This window comes from Mauremys mutica, chromosome 2 (genome assembly GCF_020497125.1).
Source record: "Mauremys mutica isolate MM-2020 ecotype Southern chromosome 2, ASM2049712v1, whole genome shotgun sequence".
NCBI lineage: Eukaryota > Metazoa > Chordata > Testudines > Geoemydidae > Mauremys > Mauremys mutica.
Window position 1 is genome coordinate 121,836,711 of NC_059073.1, and position 26,491 is coordinate 121,863,201.

The 26,491-nt window shown below is 41.6% G+C and overlaps 1 protein-coding gene across 1 annotated transcript in view; it reads right to left on the reverse strand.

The window, feature by feature from the left end:
- Positions 1–2,894: 2,894 nt before the first annotated feature.
- RIPK1 (receptor interacting serine/threonine kinase 1) overlaps positions 2,895–26,491 on the reverse strand; it is a 52,335-nt gene continuing 28,738 nt past the window's right edge. The window contains 8 exon segments of the mRNA XM_045005758.1: positions 2,895–6,232; positions 7,148–7,300; positions 9,248–9,328; positions 11,981–12,595; positions 16,982–17,078; positions 19,370–19,446; positions 22,663–22,812; positions 25,348–25,588. Of these exon segments, the coding sequence (XP_044861693.1) occupies positions 5,946–6,232; positions 7,148–7,300; positions 9,248–9,328; positions 11,981–12,595; positions 16,982–17,078; positions 19,370–19,446; positions 22,663–22,812; positions 25,348–25,588 (1,701 nt within the window). The 3' untranslated portion in view covers positions 2,895–5,945.

Below are 26,491 nucleotides of genomic sequence, written 5' to 3' on the forward strand. Positions count from 1 at the left end.
TGTCTATATAAGAAGAAGCCATGGATGTTGAATCTTGGGACTGTCCCTACAAAATCAGAACATCTGGTCACTACACCAAGGTGGCCCTCCTTAAGGAGAGTGAGGCCCATGCCACACACAAAGTTGCAGTGGTTTACCTTGAGATGTGATTTTTAAACCAATTTAGCTAAATTGAGCCATCTGTGCATGGGGATACTTAGGATATGGCCTTACTGACAATGCTACAGCAGCACAGCTGCTGTGCTTCAGTGTAGACACTACCTATACCAATGGGTGGGGTTCTCCCATCAGCACAGGTAATCCACCTCTCTGCGAGTTGGTAGCTAGGTCGACAAAAGAAATTCCATCGGTCTATCACTGGCTACACCAGGGGTTAGGTGGTCGGCATAGCTAAATCTCAGAGATGTGGATGTATCACACCCCTGAGAGACGTTGCTATGCCAATGTAAATTCTCACTGTAGAGCTATGTCTACACTTTAGAGTCCACGCCTGCATAGCTATGGCACCATAGTCCCCTAGTGTAGACTATGGTATGTCTACACTACAATCACTACAGAGTCACAGCTCCAGTGCTGTAGCTGCACCCACTGTAGTGTAGTGCTTACTACAGAGAGGGAAGAGGTTCTTCCATTGTTGCAGTAGAGCCACATCTCTGAGAGGCAGTAACTAGGATGATGGAAGAATTCTTCCATCAGCCTAGTACTGTCCACACTGGGACTAGCAATGTAGCTAGGTTGACCTAATTTTCTAGAGTTCTATCTACTTAGTAACTGCACCTCTGATAGCATGCTTAACTGGAGTCCTGCTGACATAGCTATGTTGCCTGGAGGTGTGAATTTTGCACATTCCTACCTGACATAGCTATGCTGGCGAATTTTGTAGTATTTCCCAGGCCTTATACAGGATTAAAAGTGTCTATGTGGGAGTTATATCAGTATAACTATAACAGTTTAAATTCACATCTGAGCTTATACTGGCATACCTTTCCTATTGTGAGGGTGTAGAGAAATTGCTGTCCAGCAATGGGGACCCCGGGGGGTAAGGGGCAAAGGGTCACATGACCCTCCCAAAATGCCAGAGGAGTGGGGCAAGGCCTACAGCTGGGGAGATGAAGGGGCAGAGTCAGAGCCTCTCCTATTCCAGCCTCCTCTTCCGGCCATGCTGCCTGGTGTGGCATGCAGCGGCTGCACTCTCTAAGGCAATCTCTGGCCACACTGCTTGCCTGGAGGCTGCCTAGGAGAGTGCATTAGTGGCTCCACATATGCCAGGGAGACTGGAGCAGAGTCTCCCCGACCCACCAGGTAACATGGGATGGGGAGGGGTCGGGGAGAGCACAGGGCCCCCGGGCTAGGAGTGGAGCAGTGATGAGTCACATGGGGGGTCACATGGGGAGGTCACGTGCCCCCTTTAGCTGGTGTCTCCTTTGTGTCCCTCCCACTAGTGGCCTCTCCCCAGGTCCAGCAGAGTGGGAGTTAAAGAAAACCTTTGGGTTCAGCTAGCCCAACCCCACTATACCTGCAGCCAATGCCAGACCTGGAGGGGAGCGAAAAGAAGGGAGCCTGACTCATTGGGAGCTGACTGGTGACGAGGTAGGAGTTCTCTGCCTGCCTGAAGGGACTGAGCAATAATAACCTGCCAGCCAGCACAGCCACTTGAGGCAAGTAAGGGGAGGCTGCAAATAAGCCCCAGCACTTGGGGCAACTGAACTAGTGGGGTCATGCCCCAAATTGAAGAGACATGTAGGAAGTAGCCCAGGGAAGCAGATCTTGACTCCCTGCCCATCTTCCCTGTTCAGGGGTTGATTTACACAGGGCCCTGTGGAACCTGGTAGAGAGGTAGGGTCTGGGTCCCCCTACCACTCTCTCTGGCCTTGCAGACTAAAAGACCAACAATATAGCCACTGGACTGCTCGGACACAGAAGACCGTATCACACCCATAAAGACATCCCTTAGGCCTTGTCTATCCACAAAAGTTTGTACCTCTTTAACTATATCAGTATAGTTTGTGAGGGTTGTACCCCATTGTGAGGACATAGCTACACTGATATAAATGTGCTTCCACATATAGCTTATTCCTTATATGACAAGGGGAATAAGTTATATCAGTATAGCTGCATCCACACTAGTGGTATAACTATGTTGGTATACAGATTTCAGAGTGGTAGCCTTGTTAGTCTGTATCAGCAAAAAGAACAAGGAGTACTTGTGGCACCTTAAGAGACTAACATATTTATTTGGGCATAAGCTTTCGTGGGCTAAAACCCACTTCATCGGATGCATGCAGTGGAAAATACAGTAGGAATATATATATACACAGAGAACATGAAAAAATGGGTGTTGCCTTACCAACTCTAATGAGACTAATCAATTAAGGTGGGCTATTATCAGTAGGAGAAAAAAACTTATATAGTAATAATCAGGATGGCCCATTTCAAACAGTTGACAGGAAGGTGTGATAACAGTAGGGGAAACATTAGCATGGGGAAATAGTTTTTACTTTGTGTAATGACCATCCACTCCCAGTCTTTATTCAAGCCTAATTTAATGGTGTCCAGTTTGCAAATTATTTCCAATTCTGCAGTTTCTTGTTGGAGTCTGTTTTTGAAGTTTTGTTGTTGGAGGATTGTGACTTTTAGGGCTGTAATTGAGGGACCAGGGAGGTTGATGTGTTCTCCGACTGGTTTTTGAATGTTTTAATTCTTGACGTCTGATTTGTGTCCATTTATTCTTTTGCGTAGAGACTGTCCGGTTTGGCCAATGCACATGGCAGAGGGGCATTGCTGGCACATGATGGCATAGATCACATTGGTAGGTATGCAGGTGAATGAGCCTCTTATGGTGTGGCTGATGTGATTAGGTACTATGATAGTGTCCCTTGAATAGATGTGGACAGAGTTGGCAACGGGCTTTGTTGTTGCAAGGTTCCTGGGTTAGCGTTTTTGTTCTGTGGTGTGTGGTTGCTGGTGAGTATTTGCTTCAGGTTGGGGGGCTATAAGCGAGGACTGGCCTGTCTTTGATATAGTTATACAGGTACAAAACCTCTATGCAGACCAGGCCGTAGATAAACCAAAATAGGTTGAGGTCAACTGAAATAAGCATCTCCACACAGCCTTTTGCATCAGTGTAACTAAATCAGTTTAAAACCTATGCTTTTAATTAAATGGTGCAGCTCTTTGTGTAGAAAAGCCCTATATTTACAGGCACAAGCTAGTCTTATGAGTGTCTGCACAGGTGCTTGCCTGGGGTTAATGAAACTGTTTTTTTAAACTGATCTAAGTTATATCTGCAACTTCTGTGTTTGGACAAGCTCTAAGTCTCACATTATCTTCCAATGCAGAATGAAGCCTTGAGGACCAAATTTTCAGAGGTGCTGCACACCCTCCGACTCCTACTGGCTTCAATAGAAGCAGCAGGGCCTCAAAGAGCTAATTTAATTTTTTGTTTTAATTTCTCTTAAATTTTTCCACAAAAAACTTTGAACAATTTTCATGGAAAAAGTCAGGTTTTTTCACCAGATCTCATGTTCAGCACCCCTGAAAATTTGGCCTTTAGCCTTTATGGTTGCAAAGTCAAAGATTGAAAACAAGTGTAACTAATGCAGTGATATCTGCTCAAGCCTGCAGAGATACTGAAACAGAGATACTGAAACAGTTAGAGAAGTGAACTGCCCCATTCATTGCAAGGTGTTACTTCTGAAGCCTAACAATAACATTTACATGTAAACATGGAGAATTATTTTGGCATTGGTCACTGTGTGCAAGAAAGAAGGAATTATCTTGTTATACAGTATTGCTATGGTTTTCCTTCGGGTGACAGGAGTCTGGCTTGTGGGCAGAACGTAGAAGTGTATCATAATTTTTATTTATTTTCCCCAATATGATTCCTTGAGTGGACATCCTGGTTTTACTGGGTTGTCCCTGTTTTGTGTGTCAGCCTTTGGGCCCTACATAATTTTTCTGAAACCAAAGTTTTGTCTTGCACAATATAGTGCACAAATTCGCTCTTGTGTTGGCTTGGCTTGCCTGTGTCCCTAGGAGGGATCCTGCTCCTGGGAGTTGGAAGGCAGCTGGCATGGGTGGGGTTGGACAGCAGAACAGAGTCCAGGGAGATCCACGTGGACCCTAAGGAAGCTAAATGTTAAGTGGGTAGAAGACTGCTCCTTTTTAGCAGGGATAGAAGTTAGACAAACAACACCCAGCAAATACGATGGTAGGAAATGCCACAAGCTGAAATTCTTGAGTTTCCTATGAGTTTTAGTCTCATTTACTCAAGAATGGAGCTCTATTCACAAACGATAGAACGGTCAGCACATTGCCAATTGAAAACTATAAATTAACGCAATACATTTCCAGGGCAACTAATCAAAGGTTGTGTAGCGAAGGATATGTCTACCCTGCAATCAGGTGTGATTGCACCACAAGTTAATTTCGCTAACATGACTAAAAACAGTAGTGAAGATGCACTGGCTTCAGCATGGGCTGTATGAGCACCCCAGGGAACTTGGGTACATACTCGCATTGCTAGTCTGCACTGAAGCCTGTGCTACTACATTTACACTGCTATTTTTAGTTAGGTTAGCTAGATTAAAACTAGCATGGGTAGGCCTAGCCATGCTGCAATCACACCTCCAATTGCAGAGTATGTCCACTTCTTATTTCAAAGGTAGTGGGGTTCAAAGCCTGTTAAGACTTATTAGAATTCGTATTAGCTTTTTTGTCATGATAGGATAATTATTTTTGTCACTTTTCAACAGCCAAAAGGAGAATTATCTGATCCAAAAACTTTGATGGAAGTTCATATATTTGTGGTTTTGGTTCAGGTCACAGACACTGCCCTTCAACGAAGGAGTAGTTTGGTCTAATTATTCTTAGTTAGTGCATGCAAATTTGTGGGCCAATAATTTTTCCTTGTGGGTCCATACTCCAAGAAAGTCTGTAATTTGTATGCTCTATCTCCAGTGTGACTAGAAAGTTCATGCCTCCATTTCTGGTTAATTAACCTGAGATGAAATGCCTGATTTTCCAAACTTTCCAAGTTTCAAAGTCTTTGCTTTGGCTTAGGTACATATTATTTTTCCTTTCCCTTTTCATAATGCATACATTCCTGAATTTACTCCCATCACAGAATGAAAACTACATAAATAATAAAAATACATTATTATAATCCTGTGAGAAGACATTTCTTCTAATGTCAATTTACACAGTGGTTTCTATACTTGATAATCATTATTGCTTTTACACCAATACTTTGTATCTTTTTATACTTCTGTATTTTTATTATAAAATTTATTTTTTATTAAAGTTATAAAAAGAGCATTTAAAAAAAATAAGGTGATGAATATAAGGCAATCCGAGGTCTGACGATCTCCTGTGGATATTGGCTGTGCTTAGAAGAGTTGAGGCATTTGGTTTTGTTTTCAGTCCAGGGCTTAAATGCGGTGTGATATCCATGATACACTCCCATTGATGTGAGTTTTGCATAAATGCCATGCTTCTTTTAGGCAGAAATGAAGGCACTTTAAACACAGCTACGTGCATGCTTTGAGGTAGCCATCCAAAAGTTCTGTGAAAAAATAGATCCAAATCTCCCCCCGCTTGCCAATCCCGTCTCTTCCATGTTATTTCTCATATCATAGACAATTCAGATTTTGTTTTAGCTTTTTATTGTGCTTGGACAAAGTTTATTAGATAACCTATTATCTTCACTGTAAAAAGGAAGAGCTTCCTTTCCTTCTCCCCACCGAGGACAGGCTTTTCATAGTTGCCCTGTCTTTTCAAAAATTAAACGCTTTAAGCTAAAGGATACTGTATACTGCTTGACAGAAATATGTGCATATTCTAGACAGGTGTCCTTCATACAGCATTTTTACAAGATTGTTTCATGTTCTCAGTAAGAGGATCTTCAGATAAAATACACAGCCATTTCCACTGAGGTTCCAGTCTTCCTAATCCTGGTTCATTTTTATCAAATCATTGAGGAGATCTATTCTCTTGCAGTCATAGAGGGCTCTGGCCAGCTTTCCTACTGTAGGCCCTTTGTAGCCTTCACTCATAACCCATTTCTGCAGCATTTGGTAAACTTTTTCTTTGAGTCCATCTCGTTCGTAGTCATGGTCAATTTCATCAATCTGTGGCTCACTAAAGCCCAGTTTACGAGCACAGTGTTTCCACTGTTTAGCCAAGTTCTCTCTCACTAGATTCAGCTGTTTTTCAGAGAGGATAGAGGTGTTATCTGCAAAAAGAAAGACAAATATAAGACGACAGCATTGTTTAAACTCCCCTTCTCTTTGAATGTCTCTCCCCAAAATATGGTCACTAGTAACGACAGGATTATAGGTGGCTTTCATGTAAGCAGTTGGTCTAGTGATTAAAGAGGAGGACTGGATGTCACGACACTCCTGGCTCTGCTACTGTTTTGCTTTATTGACATGTCTATCTCACAGTGATGATATGAGGCTTAATTAATGTTTAATGAATGTTTATAAAATGTTTTGATATCCTTGGATGAAAGATACTGTTATGACTTCTCGATTAAATACATTAAAAATATGCAGTAGTGATTTAAGCCAGTATTGACAAATATAAATACTATGGCCTTTTAAAATAGTCCTGCCCCTCCTGTACTGAAATGTTTGAACTCTCAGGCAGGACCACTGATCCTAGTTTTGCTTCCACTGTTCTGCTTTTTTTCTCTGTCTTTATGTACACATGCACACGTACTGGGGCTTGGTGACTCATGAAACAGTACACTGTGCTGACGTGCTTAATGTCAGCTTCAGGTTTGGTAGAGGCAGCTGGGGGAGAATATCATTTACGAGGTGATGAAACAGGGCTGGAGGGGGGAGGGAATGGTGTAGTAATACAAAGCAATGTTAGTACAAACAACCACTCATGATGATAACCTTAGGTATTGCATAACTGTAATGCTATGTAATAAAGGAGGACCCAAAATGCCTAACTTCTGAATACAACAGGGAGCAAGATGCACTGTACATTCACTGAAGATGGTTCTCAGAAAGAGACTGTTAGCCTTCAGATTGTGCCCCAAGAGTGAGGCGAGCAGGGACTAAGGAGTGGGGTGCACAAGGAACAGAGAGCTGATTGTAAAGAGGAGCATTATAAAAGAACGGAGAGAGATTGCTCTTACCAAATATACCCATGTTTTCATAATGTGCATAAGTGTTTTGCGTGTTGACTGGAACACTGCTTACGTACAGATTCTGTTCTTCAATCTCCATGTGATTGTAGGCTCCAATTTGAATTCCGGTACTGTTATATATGGTGTATTTTGCATTTTCATCTGTGTAAAGGCAGTTTAAGACTGATATATAATCAAGTACATGCAGTTTAGAATTCAAGAGATACGATGGCAAGGGTAAGGAAGAATAATTTATTTTGTATTTAAACCAAATACAGCCATGATGATTATTTTGTATTTAAATAAGAAATGGCCTTACTTTGGCCACTGCAAGAACTTTTTCATTATTAATGTATGATACTTCTGTACTGGGTGCTCTCCATGTGCTTTGGGTTTCACAAACAGAGGAAGTCACAATCCCTGCCCCTAGGAACTTGCATTCTGAATTGAATAGGTGATACAGTTCAGAGATACAATTCACTGGGTGAAAGATGAAAGTCAATCTCAAAATTTCAAAGTGGTGGCGATGGTCCTTTAAAAAAAAAAGTAAGTGCAGGGTATGGGGGGTGGGAAGGAAGGTTAAGAGAGATGGGGAGTTCTGAGTTCCTGACTTCAATGGTGCTACACTGATTTACATCAGCTGAGGATCAGGCCCCAAATCTTTTGTGAAATAGTTACTAGATTTAATATTACACGTATCAGATTTAATATATACAGAACCTTATCTTTATATGGCTTCACTTTCACCTATGCACTAGCCATTACAGCAGGACTGGCTCTCGGGGAGAAGCATGCTATGTTCTGTGAATCTGCAAATGTACAACCCTTGCGCGCTAGAGAAGTCCTGGGCAGAAAGCTTCTGGGTGCTCTCCCACGGTTAGTGTGTCTCTGTCCTGTCCCCTCTGAGGGGCTGTACCTTGGAGGCACAATAGATTACTAAATTTCTGAATAGGCATGGCTGAGATTCTAAGGCATGAAGATCAGGAAGTTCAAAATGGCACAGTCCCTTACTATTGTACTAGAGATATGCTTATCATAATCAAGATAAGAGATGAGGAGGAGACCATATTAGTTCGTTTTATATCATGACAATAGTTCCTGGAAGATACTTAGCTAAATGTATTATAAATTGTCCTATGAGCAAAGCAAGGTCGAACAATTTTCTGTTGTTCAGAATTGACAATAAAATGGTATTCCTGCTCTAAAAAATGGCTATGTATAAATGGCCCCTTCAGATCTGCTTCCTGTATGTATCCAGAGTAACATCTGCATACCTTATTGAAAACCACAGTCATATTCAGTTTGTAAAGTGCCACATAAATTTACATTTCCACATACATGATTTTTAATCAATATCAGTAACAATTAACAGTGATAAATATAAAATTAAAGAGTAATGTCCCTGCCATTGGTGAATATGTAGCAATTAGGGATGTAAATACTGTTTAAAAAGTTAACCGTTTAAATGATTAAAAATATGTCATTTAAATGGTTAACCGATTAAATGGCTCGGTTCAATCCGCTGGTGTGGCTGGGCCCACTCCGGCCAGCGCGGGGCTGCTGGGGTCAGCCGGCATTGGGCCACTGTGACTAGTAGGCCAGCCCAGGGTTAATGGTTAAGGTGGGTTAACCAGTAAGACTAATTCTTACCAATTAACTGATTAACCTTTTACATCCCTAGTAGCAATAAACACATTTGTGGTTGGTTAACTACTTCAACAGCTTCATTTTTAGTCAAAAATGCTTTTTTGAACAAAGCCTAAATACAAGTGAAAAATGAAGCTTTTGAAGTCTCAGATTTGGCTTATAGTTTCACTTCTCAAAGAAGTGAATCCAGGTATGAAGTCATGATTTCACAGTTCTGTAAAACCCTGGAAAATCATGCAGTTTGTCTCTCAGAGCCATGACACTTCATATCTCTGTACTTTATAACACATCTACATAGTGCTTAAAGATACCTTGTAAAACAATGAGACGTATCTCATTAACAGTTTTTAGAGAGAGAGATTTCAGTTTCACTTTTTAGTAAAGCTGGTCAAAAATGTTTGAAATCAGGTTAGCATGCATATGGTCTTAGTCATTAGGAAATATCAATGCTACAGAATTTACCTGTGCTTATTTTGTGTTGTACAGGTGTAGTAGGAGTATATGCAAAATTCCCCTTCTTAAAAGGATTGGATTCCATTTTGCCTGAATAATTACAAAACACACAAATGCCAAAAGTATTTGGTAATCAAAAACCTAAAGGCACAAGTACTTCAAAACTGTTGTAATATTTATAAGAGTATAAGAACACAGTTAATGCTCCTAATACAGAGCGGGGAAAAGGTGCTGTTACCCAAAAAGCTAAGAAGCTTTTTAACAAATCCAATAAAAGTATATTTAATTAAACACATCATAGCTTAGTGAAGTGCGTAACAACCTTATTGTGTGTCAAGATCCTCTAGCATAGACCCTGCATAGACACTGGCAAAGTGCCAGTGTGACCAATGGGATTCCACACAGATGTAACAGTTCCTTTGCTAGCAGATTCCAGTGCAGGATTAGAGTCTAGATATGGATTTAGGGACCTAATTTTAGGTACACAAATTTGAAAATTCCAGCCTAAGGTAACACAACAAGTAAACAGAAGAGCTGGCAGGTCATCTTATTCTCAGGGCTTGCATATATGGAGCATTAGTGCGCAGCAAGCCAGGGTATGAAAGTACAGCACATTAGCATGCCATGCCCTAAGTCACCCTGTGAACCCTGCTGCCATGCACTTCTGTAGTGCACTTTGACTTACTGCTGCTTGAAACACTAAGCATGGAATTTTTAGCACGTGGCAGCAGCATCCATAGGGCAATTTAGGCCACAGCAGGCTAGTGTGCTGTACATTCACATCCTGGCTTACCATGCACCAGATCTCTGGGTGGCCATGCTCATATAGTCTGGTATTTTCTCCACTATATCATGCTGCTTCCCAATAATCCCTTCTGCATTTCTTTTCTTTCTATCCAAATATTTAACTTTATTAGTGATTTTGAGAGTTACAATTTCCACCTGCAGATGTGACATTCACAGCTCTCACAAACTCCTCTCAATCAATATATTGATATAGACAGCCATTGCAGACTCTCCATACAGCATTTTTTTGCATTCTCTCTGTCAACTATGTGGTACCTTGTGGTTTCTTAGTGTTAAGTGCTGAAAAGGAATGCCATACCCGGAAAATCCAGCATCAAGGGTAAGATGCTTAATCTGTATAATACCTTGTCCTTTTCCTAAATGGTTTGGGAGAAACTCAACTGAACACATGGTTATTGACCTGTTTGTTTATGTTTCTTTTTGCTAAACTCTCAATATTCTCTCCCTTCTCTGGCTCCATAGCCTTCTGTTCCTGAGGATACATACCTCACCTGCAATTGCTGAGAGGCATTGCCATAGCAGCATTAGATATAACCTGCTCTCTGTACAGCTAAGAGTATCAGCTTCCTGTTGGCTTGAATTTAGGGTCACTTATGAACATGGATCTTTCATCTGGTACAGTATTGCTCTACCCAATCAAGCCACCAGAGCTGGAAAAGATTCATTGTCTGAAAGGTACCAAAAAATCCTCACTTTAACACTGTTTCTGTGCTGCAACTGACCTGCAGTAAGATTCTGACTCATTTCACACACCTTTGTGAGTCTAAAAACAACTACCATTTGCTTCTAGCACAATCTGGTGATTGTTCTTGTTTATGGTTCTTTCACCCTCGATGGGTAGGGAGAGTTCATTAGTTATTTAGCTGCCCAACTTACTCCTGGGGGCATTCTGTGCCAAAAAAATAAAAATTCTGCGCACAATATTTTAAAATTTTGCAAATTTTATTTGTCAAAATAACACTACATAATCATGCCAGTTTCAATTATTTTGGTAATTTATTTAGAAATACCTGTCAGCAAGTATGTCTGTAACAATACAGACACACAAAATTTCCCCCAGGAGTAGAGAGTTAAAGAAACCTCTATGACAACCCAGTTCCTGTTTCTCTGACCACCCCAGCCCAGAGCCCAGATGGGGGGCCAGACACGCCCCACCACGGCCCTCCCCCAGCCCAGATACCCATACCCTGTCCCTCCCCAGAGCCCAGCTACAGCGCCCCCCCCTTGCCCAGACACCTGTCCCCTTCCTCCCCCGGAGCCCAGGGATCCAGAGGGAGAAACAGCCTGATGCTTGGTCCCAGGCTTGCACAGAGTTTCCTACACACTGCCCTCTCCTTCCCTCAGGTCATGCTGGAAACTGCAGCTGCCAGGAACCCTCTAGCTCCCTCCTCCTCTCCACAGCAGTGTCTTCTATGTGCAAGCTGGGCTCTGCTGAATCCAGTGGCCCCTAGTGGCGGCTAGCAGCACTGCAGCCCATTTCTGTGGGGGAAAGGAAATTCTGCATGCACAAAGTTAATTTCTGCAAAATTCTGCATTGTGCAATGGCACAGAACTTCCCCAGCAGCACCAACTGGATAATAGCATGCAGTCAGTAGCTTGATTCTTCTCTCTCTTACACTGACGTAAATCAGGAGTAACTCAATTGAAGTCAATGGAGTTACACCACTGAAAACAAACATGAGAGGAGAATCAAGCCCATAGCATTTTAATGAACTGAAGTGATATAAAAGTATCAGGAAAACAAAAAGCAGTGGACCATAATATGTCTAAAGGAAAGCCTTTGCTACCAGCACCACAGCCTGAGAGTAAGAAATCAGCTGCTTGTTGGTATGTGACCTACAAAATTATCAGTGGCCATCTTACTTCTGGAAGATGACAAAAGGAGTACTGTTTGTGTTTTAGACAAAAAAGTAATAAGACAAATATCTCACCTACCTGTCTCTGTATTCGGGCTCTTTGGAAACCACGGTGTGGATGCTTGTGGCTGCTGGTGTAGGCCAGATTCAGGTACAGGGGGTTTATTCAGACTAAATGTATTAGCTGAATTTGATCCATAGAGATCCTCTGTAGATCTTGTTATCGGATCTATAGGCCTTGTCCCACACATAATATTTGGATTGTATGGTACATTTTCCCATGTTGGAGTTGCTGCAGCTGCTGCTGGTGGTGGTGGTTGCTGTAAATGACTGTAATTGGTTATGTTACTATAGGGACTGGCTTTTGATTCTGTGCTTTCAGCTTTCAGATATAATTCATTCATCTGTGGAGCAGCAGGTGGAGTTGCAAATGGATCAAAGGATACCCTTCGTCTTCTTTCCTCCTCTCTCTCTTCAGCACTGTATACCAGAGGTTGGCTTTCTGAATTATCCATCCGGCTGCCATACTTATGATAATTTAATTCATCCTGCAATTTTCTTTCTAGGCTAATAGAGGCCTCAAAGGAGGTCTCACAGCTCTCGACAGGCTGGTTCGCTGGAAAGGGAGCAAACATGGCTTCATCCACATTGCCAGTCATGAGACCCTGAGAGCTATGTAGGGAATTGGGCTGATCTGCAGCATGGAAGGGAAATTGAATACTTGAATTATCCCATAATGCAAAGATACAACTATAGTTTTCAATTACATCTCAACAACACCATGGTAGAGTCTAGCATTTTTATATTAAAAACAGCTAAATAATTTATAACATGTAACCAAAGGTAACCTCTTTTAGAAAAGATAATACTGTATTTTACATTTTACTTAAGACCTTTTCATCTGAAATGATCACAGACCTCTTTATAAACTCTTGGTCTGACCATATTGAAATCAATGCCAAAAGCTCAGTGACTTCATTGCTACAAGACCGGATCCTACAGACAGTATGTATAGGGACAGTTAATGTTTCAAGCACCATTAAACTGCAGCCACCTCTAAGCAGAACATGGCACAGAAATACAATACAACACAACACATCAGGCCAAGAAGGGAAGAATGAAAGGTTTTGGACTTTAGAGGGCCTGGTTCAACTAATTTACTTCCAATGTAGTTATACTGCAGAAAACTGGAGAGAGATAGTCGAGACTCAGACTCAGAATTTCACTGTAGGTGCTACTTTATACAGCACTAAAAGTCATGTTTCTTTCAATGGTCCTATCACAGAAATCTCAAATTAGCCTTCATAAATGCATCATTCTGTATTTTTAATTAACTTCGATTTTCAATCTCTGTCTAGCTTGTTCTTCTAGAGTTCAGAGAATACATTTTAACAAAGATCCATTTTATGTCTATGGGCAAAGAGGGAAGTAAACCATGATTTTCACCTAAACCTTACAGATAAATTTTGTCCTTGGATGGGTACACACAGCTTCCCTTAGAGACAACGAAAGGTTTGCTTGTGGTCTGAACTGGATTGTTTGAATTCTAATTTAGAATTTTAGCTTGAGACCATTCTATAGCATCGCAAGACTGAACAAATATGTCAAAACCTGCTTTTTTATCATGTTATTTGATTATTTGTAGTATGGGGCTGAAGAGGATCTCCTACTGAGAATTAAATAGATTACAGCATCAATATGGAGCTTTGAAATTGTTGTGTAGATGCTGGGCATCACTGAAAATAATGGGACTCAAAAAGGCCACTGTAGCATTAGAACAAAGCTTGTATGGGACTTGATAGTCAGGGGATTGGTAATGATATATGGAATGTTGACCTTTCTTTCTCTAGGATACATGTTTGAATCCAATCCAGGTTGGTGGTGAATGAAAACTATTACTATCTGATGGCTGCTACATGGTAAACGTGACTTGGTTGACTTACTCTGGTTTCAAGTGGATAAATATCACCATTGCAACAGGAAAAAACCAACCCCACCATAGCTGGCAACTGTCAGCACTCAACAGACAGGTACTAGATTGAATGTCATGGACTGTGAACTACCCTACTGTCTCTACAAATGATCCTCCAGGGTAGGCTTGAGGACTATTGGTGGGGCACTGTGGGACTCTTAGGCCATGTCTACATTCCACTTATGTCGGCAAAACTTGCGTCGCTCAGGGATGTGAAAAAACACATCTCTGAGTGACATAAATTATGCCAACATAAGTGGTAGTGTGCACAGCTACTGCCACTCATTGGGGGTGGCTTAATTATGTTAATAGGAGAGCTCTCTCCCGTTGGCACAGAGAGGCTACATGAGAGATCTGACAGTGGCACAGCTGCATCAGTACAGCTGTGCTACTGTAAGCTCTCTAGTGTAGACATAGCCTCAGAGCATGTCTACACTGAGTTTTAAAACCCATGGCAATGAATCTGAGGCTCAGGATGGAGCCTGGGCTCTGAAGCCTAAAGAGGCTGTAATGTCTACACTGTTCTTAATGCTATAGCATGAACCCAGGTCTGTACACCTGTGGCAAGGAGTCTCGGAGCCTGGGTTTTTAAAACACAGCATATACATGCCCATACACTACCACTAGCTGCACTGTGTCCATTTGCTGGATAAAGAGAGGACTTTAATCTGCAAGGTTGTCAATGTATCACCTTTCACAAACACCACATTCACACCAAAGTTTTTTAAAGGATGAAAGAGTTTGTAACATGGTGCTGATATATTTTAATATTTTTCCTAAGAAAACATAACTTGCACATTAAAAATGTAGCCCTGCTGCTGCCCTACTAAAATCCATTACCTCTGCTGAAGAATGGTCTAAGTTGTTGCTAACCTGTCTTTGGGGTGAGGTTTGTCAGGCAGATAAAATGGATCACATAATCTAGTTCAGATAGTATTATCTTCAGAATGGTCTGAGCAAAAGAAAACTTTGCAGGAGTTTTTACTGGATTTTCTAACGTTGCTTATATGTGCCTGTGTGATGGGCTGTGCCAACCTGCTTGTGATGGGGTGTGCATCCCACACTGCCCCTGCAAGAGCTGAATTAGGCCAGGTGGTCCCAATCTGCTGATTAGGCTGCAAACTGGAGCTTTTGGGCTGGAGGCACCTAATTGGAGAGTGGCTCACCTGTGCAAGAAATGGGGTGGGTGGGTATATAAAATGCAGGAAAATGGAAATGGGGAAAATGGGGAAAATCTGGGAAAATCTGTAGTCACTGCCTGGGAAGGAGGAGTGTTTGGAGGTAGCAGAGATGTGTAGCCTGTAGTTGCTCACTGGGAGAAAGGAGTGGTGAAGCTGACAGACCCAGAGAAGGAAAGAAGAGCCAAAGTTTAGGACAGGGCTCAGGGAAATGCAGCAAGGTATGGGATGGAACAGACCTTGACTGCTGATTAGAGGGTGCCTGAGCCAAAACATGGAGTAGAGAATGGGCCCAGGTTTCCCAACCAGCCACTGAGGAAGTGCATCGGAAGATTGCCTGAGTCTGTTTGGCAGAAGAGATGTCTTCCCTCCTCCTCCCCCCTCAAAAGGGGAAACCACAATAGTGATCTAGCTGGAGGGGAGAGTCATGATGAGGCCACAGCAACTCCTAGAGTGAGAGAGCAGCTGCACACAGAGGTGGAGGGATGGTTTGCAGCCTTGGGGAGAAGTGCTGATCTGGTGAGCTGATCCCCAGAATGGCCAGGAGGAGGTGCCAGTCCTGTGGTGAGTAGAGCACCCTGTCACACTGCCACAGCTGAAAAAGGATTAACTGGAGCCTGAAAGCTATTAGTACTGCCTGGGAACACCTGGAAAGGGTGAGTCAAGCTCAAGGAGGCCTTAAAGGAAGGAGGTCAGGGCAGTTTGGAGGAGGCTCAGGAGAGAGGACATCTAATGTGCTCTCTGAGTGAGAGAGGACTGGCAAGAGCTAGGAAGAGAGGTAAACCTGGAAAGTGCAGCGGAGGACTAGCTCTGCCAGTCAGTGTCCTGAGAACAGGATGAAGGATTCTGAGAACTAGACAGAGAGCCTATAATCACATGTCTCACACTGCTGGGAGTGGTTTAATGGTATTCTTTTGGTTTGTTACTGCTTGGCAGAGAGACCAGGACTGTATAAAGACCCCAGGAGGAACAGAAGACATTTGAGTTGATTATATATTATTTACCAGTTGTAGTGGACATTATTTGGGACTTTAAGGACAGTGGTGACCATGGAAGGAAGGGGACACTAGGGGAACCTGGCAAGGTCCCAACACAAGAGACCACCTAAAGGCCATAAGGGGTAACTCTAGGATGGTGGGCCTGTTACACAGTGCTACAGATTTGAACCCCTGCTAACAGGGCACTTGGGTGAAAGAAGTACAGACACCTTCCACTACAGACATAGTGGTGTGGCCACATATAATTATCTACAACTATATACTTCCTCAAAGCTGTGAAACAAACCAGGATTTGAGCCGATATGTGACAAAGGAAGGAACAGATGAATGGAGTAACCCATGACCAATCCCATGGTGTCCAAGGCAGAATCAATAGGGAGCAAGATCTCAAAACAAGTGACACGTTCTAGTTTTTCACTCTAGTTGTTCTCAGGGCACTGATAAGGTTGGACTGGGAAGAGAAGATAACTCCAAAAACTGATATAGCATGGAACTGAATCCTAAAGACCAAGCAAAAGTTTGTTGGTGTGAATCAACAGAGGGAAGGTTAAAGGATATTGTTAAAGTGAATATATACTGTAATTAATAATGTGGCAATGGACAAATCAAGTATTGAACAAATGAAGTACAGATGGAAAGAGAATACTTTCTGCACGGAAAGACAAAAGCACAAGAGTTTAAAAATAACTTTTTTCCCCAAATGGTAGAGCCTGAAAATAGTGATCAAGAGATAGTGGTTTTTTGTGACTTGCATTTTAGAACAGCAGATAAATCTGATCTTTATTCAGTGCTTCAGATTCTCTCCCAAGTTCTGAACAACTGGGTCTGTTTGTTACAGCTTTTAATAATAATGGAATCAATTTTATTTGTCCCCAATTTTGCCCTAAGCAGGCAATATGAAATAAAGTGTTATGAAGTGATTTAATAATCACCTGTTTGTGCATGTCCGTTATTTGGAGATTCTGCGACAGAGTCTATCTGAAGGGACTGCATCCTTTTCACAAGTTCAGTTGGCCCAGGGTACGCTTTCTGTACACAGGAAAAAAATATCATGCAGCACATGCAAGTTTAAGCAAAGGAAGCATCTTTACTGTAGAAACCAAATGCATCCCCACAGTGACTGGCCCAAGTGAACAACTTGCATACATCTCATGTTCTTTGTTGGTAGAATGCTGGTGGACCACGAACATTGCTTTGCAGGGCTTGCTTACTAGTGAGGTTAAGTTTACAGACAATCAGTGTCTGCTTTCAAGGAAGGCAGGAATGATTACTATGAAAATATACGGCATGATTCTCTGATCTGGCCAAGCTGTGCCCTTACTCACATTGACTACTACCTTAGTCCATGAGCTAATCCCATTGAACTAGACAGTGACTCACTGCGCTGCTCCCAACTCAGGGCTGTACCTACAGGTCAGTCTTATCACATTGCAATCTATAGGATTGCTTGCAGAGTAAGATGCTGCTTAAGGTAGAAGGGCATGATTCTGCTACCATTTTATGTATTTACATGTAACTGGAAAAAAATAATCCACAGCTATGGCCTTGTTCTGACAACAGTTTATATATGGGATATGGGGACAGGGAGCTTGGTGAAGATCTTTGGAAAGAATGTTTTAGTATTTCACTGCACTTTTACCTTGCAAACCCTTGTCTTCATTTCACAACGCTCAAGGAATAATCATCTTTACTCTGGCATTTTGATGTTCTAGCCATTCATGCCTTTTTGATGTCCTTACTCAAGTAAAACTTGAAGTCAAGTGCAGTTTTAGGACTTCTGGATTTGACCTATTGCTCTTACTTGCACTTCTCAGAAAGTCATTAGTCACTGTCTTACCAGGAAGTCTTGTCACAAATTAAAAACCAACAATCTCTTCCAGGAAACGTATCTTGATCCCAGGTGTTCAAAGTTCAAAACTTCATTTTGGCCTTTTGTTAGGGCCCGATTCTGACACCCTGCTTATGTAACTGTATTACCCTGCTCCAGGGAAAAGTCCCATTGGTAAAGAGTACAGCATACTCCACTTTTGTCTTATTTCAAAGAGACTATTTGCAGAGAAGTGCTACTCAAAAATCAAACAGTAAAAAACTACAAAACTTATTGGTACAGCTTTGTTACTTAACCATATTCATTAGCTTGTATGTTGTATGATTATCTCCTACCCCTGGTCTCTTTCTGCCTTTAGACTTCAGCCATTGAGGGCAGGGATTATCTCTTTTGTGCTTGTGCAGAGCCCAGCACGATCCTGATTGGTAGCACCCCAAAGCCCCATAATATAAAACATTTACTACTCAGAATTAGTATGGGTGGTAGAATCAGTTCCAAAAGAATATCTGTTTTTTCAACTTTATTTTGCAAAGCGTTGCTATCTTGCCAAAGAATACTGGACACACCTTCAAAGTCACTACCTGGATTTCCCAAATCAGAAATGTTTTAATTCTCCATCCTGCAATTTCAGGGAGAGGGGAAAGCATCTGACAAAACATGGCTGTATGGCAGAACAGCGGAACCATGGGGACACTTTCACTTATTAGTTTAAAATATTGGGGATGCAGTTCTTGTCACCTCCATATAAGTGGTACTTTCATTTCAGAGTTCAGCCACAGCATCAGGCCCTTAATGTCAGTAGGACTACTCCAATGAGTAAATGTTTTCCAGTGTGACTAAGGGCACCACAATCTGGCCCAAAACATTTGCCAGGAAGTAACTTGCCTTTCATTATTATTTCAAATCAGGAAAGCATCCTTCTGCACAACAGTTTGCAAGCTACATCCAATAGGAGGAACAGGGAACCAAGTTACAGCTGAGAGAGGACTCAAAACTTTGAATTTCCTGATTTTTTTTTTTTAATTTAGATTACAGTAATGCTTAGTGGTCTCAACAAGGTTCAGGCCTCTCTGTGCTAAGTACTATATAAACATATAGTAAACTGTATGTATTTAAAAAACTCAGCAATGACACTTCATAAACTGTGAACCAGATTCTGTCACTTTAACTCATGTTGAATAGTAGCTTGCTCAACAAATTGTCTCCTTTGATTTCCATTAATGTCAATGCAGTAACACCAGTATAAAACTAAGGTAAATGTGATTTCAGCAGGATTTCTAATGGAGGAAAGTTCTACTCACTGGCAATCAGAATCTAGCTCACAGGGCTTTTTTACCAGCCCTACTCCACAAGCAGACCTATTGGAATCACTGGGAGTGCTTACTGAATATAGTATTACTTAGTATGAGTAAGGGTGTTAGAATCTGGCCTTGTATGTCTGTGTGTGTTTTACTTACAAGTTACGCTAGGAAGCAGCTGGGATGCTACTTACCTTTATCTTTCTCAAGTCAGCTTCAACATCTTTTTCTAGTTGCTCACAGTAAAATGGCTTATATTTCTGACTAATTTCTGCAGGAAAGGAAGATTTGGGGAAAGTAGTTTTAAATGGCAAATATAAATGACTGTGCTGCTTAGCTCACTTCCATCAAAACATTAACCAATTAGTTATATAAGTGTATAACAGGAGTGGGCTCATAAAAATTAAAGCAATGTTAGCGGGGCTGATTTAGTCTTAAAAAAGAATGTAATAACTGAATTCTTGTTCACTTAAGTATTGCATACACTCAGTTGCATTGGGCTATTTAATAAACACCCATCAACACAACTGCAAAGCCCGCACAGGCTGTGACTTTAAGACAGGTGACCACAAAGACAAGGAGTGACAGCCAGGGTCTTCCAACAGCATTATGCTTTGCTTCCTATGTTCTAAGCTCCTGTAGTGTCTTAGCAAGACAAAGATACAATTCTATCCAGCTTTAGGGCCAAACTCTGGTATATAATCACTGGCCTGAGCCGGGGAGCTCTGGATACCAGGTGGCACCCACAGTATATGCCCTTTGCATGCAATCAGCTGTGTAATGGACCCCTATTCTTTGAGATACCCACTCTAGGATGCATGGAGGGAGCATGTTTCTGTACTCCCCCAAGCACAAGGACTGCAATTTGGGACTGGCCCTTTTGAAGGACATGCAAAAAGAGGGAGAAGCCTTCTCCCTCATCCTCATCCATCCCCTTCATCTCACCTATGCCAGGGGCAGTCAAAATCTACAAAGCACCTCATATACAAACTATATCCCAAATGGAGTGCCTTGCTCCAGGAGTGGTCTGCTCATAACAGCTTTATAATACTACTTACCTTCTCTGAAAAGTGTTTTATTATTATCCCCATTTTACTGATGGGGAAACACTGAGGCACAGTACTCATATAGACCTGATGTACTAGCAGCAGAATATGCAGGGTTGAGACTAGGATAGCAAGTAGGCCCCTAACAGGGTACTAAAGAGCTAAAAAAAAAAAATGCAGGTATGCATATTTGTGTGGTGAACTTTTAAACTTATGCACACTGCATACCAAACAGCTGCCTCAGTATCAGTGCTACTGCCTAGAACCAACACTTTTACATGCACCAGTGTTTCTTTTTTTGTTTTAGTCACCAGCGTATTGAGAGCAAGGAAGAAAGAGCCAGGAAGACAGAGCAAGAGCAGCAGTTTTTACCTGCCGAAAAGCTAGAAGCATCATCCCAAATCCACTGACTGGTCCTATTGGAAGAGAATTAGCTAGTTATACCCAAAGGCTATTACATAGCTCAAGATAGTAGTTTGGAGAAAGTTATGTCTGAGACAGTTTATTAAGCCAAATCTTGGAAGGCTGAATTACTTAGGGCCAGTCCTATGAAGTGGTGACTGTCTCCTAATATCAGGCTTTTTGTGACATTAAAGAGGAGGGTTATCCTATGATGAAAACAGGGTGATGGATTTTCAGCTGCGGTAAATTGGCAAAGCTCCACTGAAGTCAATGAAGCTATGCCAATGTATATCTACAGAGGATGTGGTCCACAGTTTATTCACAATTCAGGTCAGATGACTGGAGGATAGCTAATGTGATGCCAATTTTTAAAAAGGGCTCCAGAGGTGATCCTGGCAATTACAGGCCTGTAAGCCTGACTTGAGTACCGGGAAAACTGGTTGAAACTATCAAAGAACAATATTGTCAGACATATAGATGAACATAATTTGTTGAGGAAGTGTCAACATGGTTTTAGTAAAGGGAAATCATGCCTCACCAATCTACTAGAATTCTTTGAGTGGGTCAACAAGCATGTGGACAAAGGAGATACAGTGAATATAGTATATTTAGATTTTCAGAAAGCCTTTGACAAGGTCCCTCACCAAAGGCTCTTAAGCAAAATAAGCTGTCATGGGATAAGAGGGAAGGTGCTCTCATGGATTGGTAACTGGTTAAAAGATAAGAAACAAAGGGTAGGAATAAATGGTCAGTTTTCAGAATGGAGAAAGATAAATAGTGGTGTCCCCCTGGGATCTGTACTGGGCCCAGTCCTATTTAACATATTCATAAACGATTTGGGAAAAGGGATAAACAGTGAGGTGGCAAAATTTGCAGATGATACAAAACTACTCAAGATAGTTAAGTCCCAGGCAGACTGCGAAGAGCTACAAAAGGATCTCACAAAATGAGGTGACTGAGCAACAAAACGACAGATGAAATTTAATGTTGATAAATGCAAAGTAATGCACATTGGAAAACATAATCCTAACTATACATATATGATGGGGTCTAAATTAGCTGTTACCACTCAAGAAAGAGATCTTGGAGTCACTGTGGATAGTTCTCTGAAATCATCCACTCAATGTGCAGCGGCAGTCAAAAAAGCAAACAGAATGTTGGCAATCCTCAAGAAAGGGATAGATAATATCATATTGCCTCTATATAAATCTATGGTATGACCACACTTTGAATATTGCATGCAGATATGGTCAGCCCATCTCAAAAAAGATGTATTGGAATTGGAAAAGGTTCAGAAAAGGGCAACAAAAATTATTAGGGGTATAGAACGGCTTCCAAAAGAGGAGAGCTTAATAAGACTGGGACTTTCAGCTTGGAAAAGAGGAGACTAAGGGGGGATATGATAGATGTCTATAAACTCATGAGTGGTATATAGAAAGTAAATAAGGAAGTGTTATTTACTCCTTCTCATAATACAAGAACAAGGGGCCACCACATGAAATTAATAGGTAATAGGTTTAAAACAAAAACAAGAAAGTATTTTTTCATGCAATGGACTGTCAACCGCTGGAACTCCTTGCCAGAGGGTGTTGGGAAGGCCAATACTATAACAGGGTTCAAAAGGGAGCTAGATAGATTCATGGAAGATAGGTCCATCAATGGCTATTAGCCAGGATGGGCAGAAATGGTGTCCCTAGCCTCTGTTTGCCAGAAACTGGGATTGGGTGACAGGACATGGATCACCTGATAACCTGTCTGTTCATTCCCTTTGGGGCACCTGCCATTGGCCACTGTCAGAGGACAGAATACTGGGCTTGATGGACCTTTGGTCTGACCCAGTATGGCCGTTCTTATGTTCATGGACTTGACTTGTGTGTGTGAGGAGATTAATTTTTATTTTGAAAAGAAACCTAAGACACACAAACCTGTTACAAACAAAAATCATGACCTTTCTGAAAGGAAGAATTAAGCTCATTTTGCCATATTTTTTAAAACACTGGATATGTCCAGACAAAAATAATCCTGAAGCAGTATTTTACCTGAAAAGGTCGGCCGATTTTCTGGCTCTTGTTGCCAACAGTGCTTCATTAAGTCGATAATTTCCTTTGGACAACCGTCTTTAATATCTTCTGTATTTGGCCTGTTCCCATTCATGATGCCAAAGCAAATGTGTGTTTCGTTTATAGCATCTGAAAAACAAAACCTCAGATCAGACTCCTAATCACAGGGTTTTGCTACCATGAAAGGTCATCTCCTAGAAATGGCAAAGAAAGTGCCTCATTTAGATCCACAAATCTGCTGGCACATGAAAATACTTACTCTATGGATCTGACTCTGAAACCCTCACTCGTGATGAGCAGTACTTACTGTGAGTTCAGTTACTTGCATGAGTATCTCCTACTCAATAGGAGTTAGAGTTACGGAATTGAACCCCCCTCAGGCCTGATTTTCAGTTGCTTTGTTCTAGTGCTTGGAATAAAAACAGGGATGTGGCCTCAAAGGCGGTTTTAAGCCATCTAACTGTACCTGTATTCCAGAGCTGGTCAGGGGCCTAGTTGGCGACCAATATAAGTGAGAGCAGCCCTTAGCCTGCTCCAACTTCTGCTCTGCTTCCCATGGCCATGTATGCCAGGGGCTGGGAGCAAGTCTGGCAAGTATCCCTTAAGTCAGCTCTCCGCCAACGGAGGCCCTCTGCACTGGAAGGATTCTCCTGGGGGTTTCCCTGGCCCCTTCCAGGCCCAGAGTGGCAGAACTTAGCATAACTAAGAAGTAGGTTATCAGTGAGCAAATGCAAGATTAGTGCACATAACACTCTGAGTATGTCTACATTTCAGAGACTATACCACCATAACTATGTCTGCATAGCTGTAGCAACATAACCCTATAGCGTGGGTGCAGCCTACCTTGACAGAAGTTTTTTCTGTCGCTGTAGGAACACCAAGTCCCTGAACAACAATTGCTACATCAATGGAAGAATTCTTCCCTCAACATAGCTGCGTCTACACTCAGGGTTAGGTTGGCATAACTACGTCAGTCAGGGACATAGAGTTTTCATACCCCTAAATGAAGTAGCTGTATTGACCTAGCTTGTAAGTGCAGACCAGGTCTAAGTGCAAATGCTGCAGGTAAAACTTGTGTCTGCCTCTTGAAAATCTGGCTCAGCCAGTATTTAGTATTTTAGTATCTGGTATAAGTTTCAGCACAAACAGGTTTGTAACAGGCAGTTAATGCAGTGTGTAGTGTAGTATAGTCAAGTGGAGTGTAGTATCAACATGGCAAGAGGAGAAGGTCATAATCCCCCAGGTGAAATGTGATTGGTGCAACAGAAGTATATAGAAGGGGAGGAGAGAGAGAAAACCAAAGGTGGTGTTGGTGAGTGTGTAGTGAGGAAGGGAGTTATATAGAACAGGAATTAATAGTTGATAAGTTTAGTAGCATCTATGACACATGGGGATCCAACAGAAACCCGTCATTTTACTAGTAAACATCCCCAACTAGGGCATTCATTCAGATTCTAGAGTTTTACTAATCTAGCAAGGCCTAAGTAAAATGGAAAACAACAAGGGTTTAAAATGGAAATGGTTCTCCAAACTTGGAATCAGTCTGTTTGGATTTCAGGAGAATGACAGAGCATCACCACCAATGCCTGGGAGTGAGGTATTTCAGAAACTAACACCAGCTTTATCATACATGGTCAGTTAGGAGAAACACTCCTACCAAGAGGTACTGCTTTCAGCTCTGGAAGCCAGAATTAAAGTGTGATTGAACCTCCAAGTAATATGAGCTTAGCGGTTATTTGTCCACATCATGTAGAACCACCACACAGTTTGTCAGAAATGTCAGTTTCTGCTCAGATGAGATCCAGAATTGCAATAGCAGGGATGATGCAGGTCAGGTGTAAGTGCCACTGGGTGAGTTATGTGGGGAACCTTGTACTTTGGTGGCCAATCCTAACCTGCTCCAAGCAATGCTCTGAGTTTCCAACACTCACTAACATTCACAGGAAATTAATCCAAAGGAAACAAATACAGTATGGAAAAGTAAAATGTGCCTATGTCTGCTATATTGTAACTGAATTGATTTTAAGTGTGTTATGGATGTTACAAACTAGGATTCCACCAAATCTTTGATATATCTTAAGACTGATAAGATAAGTGGTCTAGTGGTCAACGCACAGGACTGGGAGTCAGGAATTTCTAAATTCTAATCCCAGCCTTGGACAGTGACTCCTTCCATGGCCTTGGACAAGTCACTTACCCCATCTGCTTAGATTCCCCCCAGGATAACAACAACAACATAGGTGCACTCTGAGGAGTAATTAGGCCTTGTCTATACTTGGAAACTGCCCTAATTTAGCAATCAGTGGCCAACAATTGCTGTAGCTGCATCAGTGCTGATCCTTAAGTGTAGACAAAGGCAAGCCAGGGTTTGTACTAACTGAGATAATTGGGGTTTACTGCTGCTTCAAGTAGGGATAAACTTCAATTAGCTCCATCAATACAAACCTCTACATGTCTTTGTCCACCCTTAAAGGGCAGTACTGGTGCAGCTGTACCAATTATTGGTCACCAATTGAGGAATAGGGGCTATTCTTGAATAGAGACAAGAACTTAATGCTTATAGGACATTTTGAAAATGTTACGTGCTAAGTATTGTAAGTCTTAATTTTATAGCTTCCTTAAAGCAAGCTCATTTAGCAATATGAGTCTCTCCAAGTGACCTACTTTCATATGGCTCTTTGTTGGCAAAAATTGCCCAGAGCACTATGCCAAAACTGTAAACATCTGACTTCTCCACAGGTTTTGTGTTAACTGAGAGTAAGTGCTCCGGGGCCATATAGAAAAGAGTGCCAGCAGCGCTCCTGGACGCGCTCTTGGAATTGCTCTTGATTTTCCTCTGCCGGCTGGTCTCTTCTTTGGTCAGTCTACTCCAGTTTTTAAAGCAGGCGACGCCAAGATCTGCAATCTGTAAAACAGGTCAAATCAGAGCTACTGAAAATGGAGGATGTGGCTAATAAAGGGGAGAGATGGAGCAAATTGTTTCACATATTACTCAAGGTTTGCTAAATATGAGGGAATATTTATTGAAATGATGACTTATCTGAAAACTCAAAGTCTTCAATAAGTATAACCAAAGAGGGCCAATTAAATCATATTTTAAAGATCTCTGTGAATTTGTTGCCTGAATCAAATATTGTTGTCAACTGAGACACATTGAATTTTAACATGTTGAGACACTGTTATAGCCCAACCATGTTATAACATAACATGGCTTTACTAATATGGATGAGACCAAACTGAGTTATAATCATGTTAGAGAATGGAAGATCAGGGTGAAGTTCATCCCAGTGCAGGAGGTCAACACAGATAAACAGTGGCTAAGATTAGGATAGGCCTGGATGGAGAATTAACCAATTCAATCCCAATTACAAAGGGGTTTCAACAACGCTGTCTCTTAGCCCCTTTTCTTTTTAACTTTTATATCAATGATGTTTTAGCATTAAAAGGGCATCAGTATTCGCGCCCCCGCAATTATGAGTCACTTTGTCTTATTCTATGCAGACAACATGATTCTATCTCAAACACCATTGGGACTGAAGCGTTTATTAAACTCATTTGGTTTATACTGTCAACGGGAGGGCCTCTTGATAGATTATTTGAAAACTAAAGCAACTGTCTTTAGTCAGAGACAGAGGTTTCATAATTGGAAGATCAATGGGCAGTGTATCGAACAAGTTAGCTCTTTCTCCTACCTGGGTATCTGATTCACACAAAATTGTTTGTGGGATAAACATATTCCGGTAACAAAAAAAAACCTCAAATTCAGTGCAAGCTGTATTACATATTTCCTGGACTCCTAAGGGCCATT